At 34.9% G+C, this 5429-nt stretch overlaps 1 protein-coding gene across 1 annotated transcript; it reads right to left on the bottom strand.

Annotated features, from left to right (window-relative positions):
• Positions 1–856: 856 nt before the first annotated feature.
• LOC107852163 (meiotic recombination protein SPO11-2) lies at positions 857–4169 on the bottom strand. The gene is made up of 11 exons (XM_016697219.2): positions 4089–4169; positions 3691–3774; positions 3211–3340; positions 2998–3135; positions 2769–2857; positions 2024–2152; positions 1857–1951; positions 1685–1747; positions 1525–1601; positions 1301–1431; positions 857–1219 (listed from the first exon to the last, which is right to left on the bottom strand). Exons 1-11 carry the CDS (start codon positions 4164–4166, stop codon positions 1085–1087), a joined length of 1149 nt encoding a protein of 382 aa, XP_016552705.2. The 5' UTR covers positions 4167–4169; the 3' UTR covers positions 857–1084.
• Positions 4170–5429: the final 1260 nt, after the last annotated feature.

Genomic DNA, 5429 nt, shown 5'->3' with positions numbered 1-5429 from the left:
TCTGCTTGGATTGATTCAATTCATCACGATGTTTTCTCATGTGTCCGCCCAATGCTTGTCCAAGAGAGAACTCTTCCCCACAAATGGAGCACTTATATTTCTTGGGCTTAACGGGTAATGAGTTATTGTTAGTACTCGTTGCCATGAGCTTATTCTTCTTATTCTTGTGACTTGTTCTATGACCGCCAAGTGCTTGGAATGAATCAAACTGTTTTTCACATGTCTTGCACTTGAAGAGTTCATGTCGTCCTGACAACTCGTTCCTCTTCATTATATCCACACAATTCGCCATCGCGAATTTCTCCACTGATTCTTCTTCTGTTATGCTTCTCTTTAATGTCAATGTCATGTCCGTGGTTGTGCTAGGTGTGCTCATACTTTAGTCGCTTTAAATTCTTAGTACTTTCGAGAAATTACAAAGTAATCACGATAAGAAAAAGTAATCGTCTTGTTGATGGTTGGTGATTGTGGCTATATGTATTGTATTGAGAATATTGGAGTGAGTCCAATTATGTCGCGTGGTGAGTGGACTTTGGATCACTGAGTTGCCATTATATATAACGTCCACTTCTACTTCTGCTTCTCCCAGACCAAGTTGGACCTGGATTGGTTTGCCAAAAAACTCACTGAGTTACCGTTATATATAACGTCCACTTCTACTACTCCTTCTCCTAGAACAAGTTGGACTTGGATTGGTTTGCCAAAAAAACAAGGAAAGAAATTAAAAGGGATAATATGAAAACTGAATACAACACCACCATACCCAGTGAAATCCCACAAGTGAGGTTTGAGGAGGGTAAAGTGTACGTAAACCTTACCACTGCTTTTTTCGAAAGACCCTGGCTCAAGTATGGTAAATCCAGAAGTAAAGAAAATATAGCAACTAGCAAGGAAAGGGTGCAAAGTCTACCAAAAAGAGACAATAATCAACCACAAAATAGTACTATAATCGAAACACATATACAACATATGATAGATATTAAGAGCATGGATCAATATGAAAACTGAATCCTCCGAGTAAATTGCTGAATGTCTAGAAAATGCAGTACTTTCTCAGTACCTGTTCTCTATGAATGGCAAATTATCAGAGGTAATTGGCTTGTACTATTTTTGTTGCAAGGAACTTCACCAAGTAATCATATCCATGACAATATAGAGCTTCAATCTCTGCCCTTCGACCACTCTGAACCATTGCTGCCACCTCTTCTTTGTAGCTATCCTGGTAGAAATCGATATCATATGATTTTTCAAACCAACTAATGAAGAAAGAATGATGTTTCCATACTAACTGGAATTATACCTGCAGAATCTCTGATGACATCAAGCTTTTGGCAATCTGGAGATCTCGAGGTTTCAAAGGGACCAAACATTCTTTAGGTATAAGTTGATTAATATCATCCTTTCGCAGTCCTAACCACTTGATGTTGCAAGCTAAAATAACATGTAAAGTAACAGATTCTTATAAGTGAAGTTAAGATAGCATGGACTTATGATTCAACACAACTCTTTAAGAGAAAAGAGCACCATATCTGTATGCTTCAAGACCCATCCCTATGCTACCAAACTTGAAGGTGCAAAGAATTGCTAATCCAGCCGGATTCCTTAAAGATCAGAATTCGAAGCTGTGAATAAGAACTTTACTCTGCATCTAATATGGTTCCTACACTAGTGAATTCATTTATACCAGTCAACCAGCCCCAAGACTAGCAAATTTGGGAACATCTTACACATTCGATGCAGCAGAAACCTGAAAGTTTTTAGAGATTAGAATATGTTAAGAGTTAATAATTGAATGGACAGTCTTCTAGCAGCTATTCTGTGAGCTAGAAAATACATTCATAACTCTTCAACCTCACCTAGTGGCAATATCAGGGAATCCCTTGGCAGTGATCAAAATGCAAGGGATTTGATTGAATACACGATCCTCAGCTAGTCGCTGGAATACAGCATGCTAAAAAGTGGAACTACTTTTAGTTTCTTGCAAAAATGATTTGACTAAAGTTTCCAACAAGTGATAAAATACCTTTTCCACCATAATGATGTATCGTGCATCTGTTCCCATGGTTAATTTTCCCAACAATTCCAGGTCTCCAGATATAGCATAACCCGAAGATCCACAAGTAGAGCAGTCAACAACTTCCTTGTCTGGCTCCTTTCTCAGTGGTTTAAAGAAGCAAGGTTAAGTCATATATCCATTTTTGCAAGAAAAAAATACCAAGTTCTAAATGTTGGATAACTACCTATTTCAAATTTTTGACCATGGGTAACTGTAAGACTTGTACATTTAAGTATTAAGTTCTTTGATTACAACAACAAAACAACAACAACATACCCAGTGTAATCCCACGCAGTGGGGTCTGGGCAGAGTAGAGTATACGCAGACCTTACCCCTACCTGAGAGGTAGAGAGGTTATTTCCAATAGAGTGTTAAGTCCCATGATTGTTCACACAAAATCAGAAGAAACAAAGCAGAATAGTTTATCATACACAGCCTCCAGCAGCTAACTTTAGCAACTATCGAAACTTGGAAACATTAAAAAGTTCGACTAGGTTGGCTCATAAACATATCAAGCAATCAACACTGCCTCAATTGTAAACAAGTCAATATATTTCATTCATATATGACAGATCATGCTACGAGCCAAGTTAAGCTACTAACAATGCTAAGTGTTTGATTAAATTGACTGTGGATTCTAAAAAAGCAGTAAGTAGAGCAACATAGGTGTGGACAGCAGTAATTACAATGAAAGGATTAGGAATAGTACTACCTGCAACAATAAACGGCCTGCTATTGCCCCTCTGCTAGATGCCATTATTCCAAGACTATAACGGCTGCATCGAAGCAAAGCCACCAAGTCTGTTCCTCATAGATAGTAAATGAAGACCTCGTTAACCAATCAACGAACAACAACAACACCCAGTATAATCCAACAGTTGGGTCTGGACATTAACAAAATGGACCAAACACACAAATCATTACCCAGAAACATCATTAACCTTGGATAGTCCTATTAACCTGCAATTGAGAAGTGAAATAATCTGGTGAATCACATAGCAGCTTGTAATATAGCTCTCTCTGAGTCACCCTTTTCTCCTGAACCAGAACTTGGTAGCAGATTTCCATAACCTTCCAAACTTGACACAAAAACTCAGTGAGCATTGTTATCTTATACTATTAAGTAATCTCATGGTTAAATTGTATTATTTTACCTCTTATGAAGGACTTGGCACTATTTTCTTTCGTTAATGATCGCGTGCAAAATGAATGGGACAAGAAGATCCATGAATCACCGGTAAGTAACCCCCGGCTCACTCTGCTATTGCTCGAGTTTCTACTGATCTGTGTCACATATACTATAAATCATCAACTAAGACTATAATAAATATCTATATCCGTGTATGTCCAGGCGTATTTCATCCCAATACTGATGACTAGTTTGTAGTTTAAGGCAAACATAGACTTTCATTGTATAAATTCCTCAAAATTGCTAACTTTTGTTCCCAATTTTGGCATCTTTCTTCAGTTTTCTCTTAATCCGAAAGAAAAATAGATACTTTGAACAACTAAAAGTTCATACACAGTGGATTAATCGACCGTTTTGGATTTCACAACAAGCGTACATTAGGCTAATTTGCAAGTTATAGTCGATTCCATTAAAAAAAAAAAAGCTTAGTAGTAAGATTTCTAACCAGTGATAGATCGGAAATTGAAGGAGAATTCGAACTTAGTGCTTTAAGAAAATTCAGGACGGCAACTTCGATTCGAGCTCGGACCTGAACAAATAAATCCGATCATATAAGAAAACAAACAAATACAGATATTTATAATGAAATTAAGTTTCAATTCTAACAGTTTAAACTTTCACATGAGACGATCAAACACAAGCAATAATTACTTCAGATATTGCAAATATTAAGCAAGTAAATAAAAATATAAACTGGATTTAGTTAAATGTCTAAATTAAGCAATCCATACTTTCTACACTACTATTAGGGGCAGCTCGGAGTACTAAAGCTCCCGATATACGCAATCTTATCTTGCATTTTTGTTGGAGATTGTTTGTATGGATTTAATGAAATTGTTATACCTGTGAAGGAGAAAGAATATCGGCGTAACAGAGGTGTTGATCGGAGAAGAAAATGGTTGATCTGCTCAATTCTCCCATTGCTTTCAAATGGCGGTAAATTTGAAATTTGAATTTCAGAGGCTTAAGTATTTATATCGGGTTTGATTTCGGCCCAGTTTCGTATATGGGCTGATATTTTGGACCGAGGCCCACTTTTTGTATATGGGCTGATTTATATCGGGTTTGATTTCGGCCCATTTTTGTATATGGGGTAATTTTTTGGAACCGACAACGTGACAAATTTCAGTCGATTTATTTGCAGCGTGGTTTTTGACTTTTGCACTTCAAAGCTCATCTTTAATTTTTGCATCGTGTATGATCAGTTTGATTCGATTTTATATATAAATAGTTTAATTCATTGATTTTCAGTTTGTGAGTATGTTAAATCGAAAGTAAAATTAATAAGATATTTGTTATCATTTTTCGATTAACCCATTTTTAGTCCTTAATAATTCAGTTTTGATGTTTAACCAATAAGAAAATGCTCGTCTATATTTTTTTTAATCCAATTTTCATTTGTTCTACGTGAAGACAAATTATAGACACTAAGACAACAATTATAAAATATAAAAAAATAATAGGATATGTATTTAAAATCAAAAACCACTATTATCTGATTAGAGATAAAAATATAATTTACCATAGTCTTACTGAGGTATCAATTTAAACATTCACTAAAATATTAAAATCACAAACCGAACTCATAGCCGGATAAAAACATTTACAAAATTGTTTTAAAAATCATTAACACAACAATCCGACAATGATAAACTAGTAACATTTTTTTTTTCCGATTTGGCGTTATTGGTCGAATCACTTTTTGTTCACCCCTGACTAAAAATCAAACTTATGCCTAGGGTGGCATAAGTTCTTTAAGGGCGTGGGGTGGGTTGTGGATAATGCGCCAAAATATAATTTATCCATTTATGTTAAAAATAGTTATCTAACTTTACTTGTCCAATTTTAAAAATCCAAGAGTTACTTCTTTTATTTATTTTTACTTATCCACTTTTATATTGTCACAGAGATTAATGAGCAGTAAATGATAGGGATAATTTATCATATTACCCTTTGAATATAATAAATTTAATACTTTAGATAATGAATCGTATTTAGTGTTAAGGGTAAATGGGTAGAAATAAATAAATTATCCATTAATTTTATAAATTGAACAAATATTGTTGGATATCCCAAAATTAAAAAGTGAACAAATAAAAATAGACAGAGGAAAAAATATTCTTTTGTGCATATTTTACCCCTATTACTATTTGTGGGTAACTAACAACAACAACAATAATATAC

This window comes from Capsicum annuum, chromosome 1 (assembly GCF_002878395.1).
Source record: "Capsicum annuum cultivar UCD-10X-F1 chromosome 1, UCD10Xv1.1, whole genome shotgun sequence".
NCBI lineage: Eukaryota > Viridiplantae > Streptophyta > Magnoliopsida > Solanales > Solanaceae > Capsicum > Capsicum annuum.
This window is presented reverse-complemented; position numbering and strand designations above follow the sequence as displayed.

What these genes read in the sequence shown, in the direction of transcription:
- LOC107852163 (XM_016697219.2), bottom strand. Translation starts at nt 4,166, where the DNA reads ATGGGAGAATTGAGCAGATCAACCATTTTCTTCTCCGATCAACACCTC. An exon ending in ATATTCTTTCTCCTTCACAG is followed by an intron (nt 3,775 to 4,088) that starts GTATAACAATTT and finishes TTATTTGTTCAG; the next exon opens with GTCCGAGCTCGAATCGAAGT. An exon ending in TTCCCTGATATTGCCACTAG is followed by an intron (nt 1,748 to 1,856) that starts GTGAGGTTGAAG and finishes AAAAACTTTCAG; the next exon opens with GTTTCTGCTGCATCGAATGT.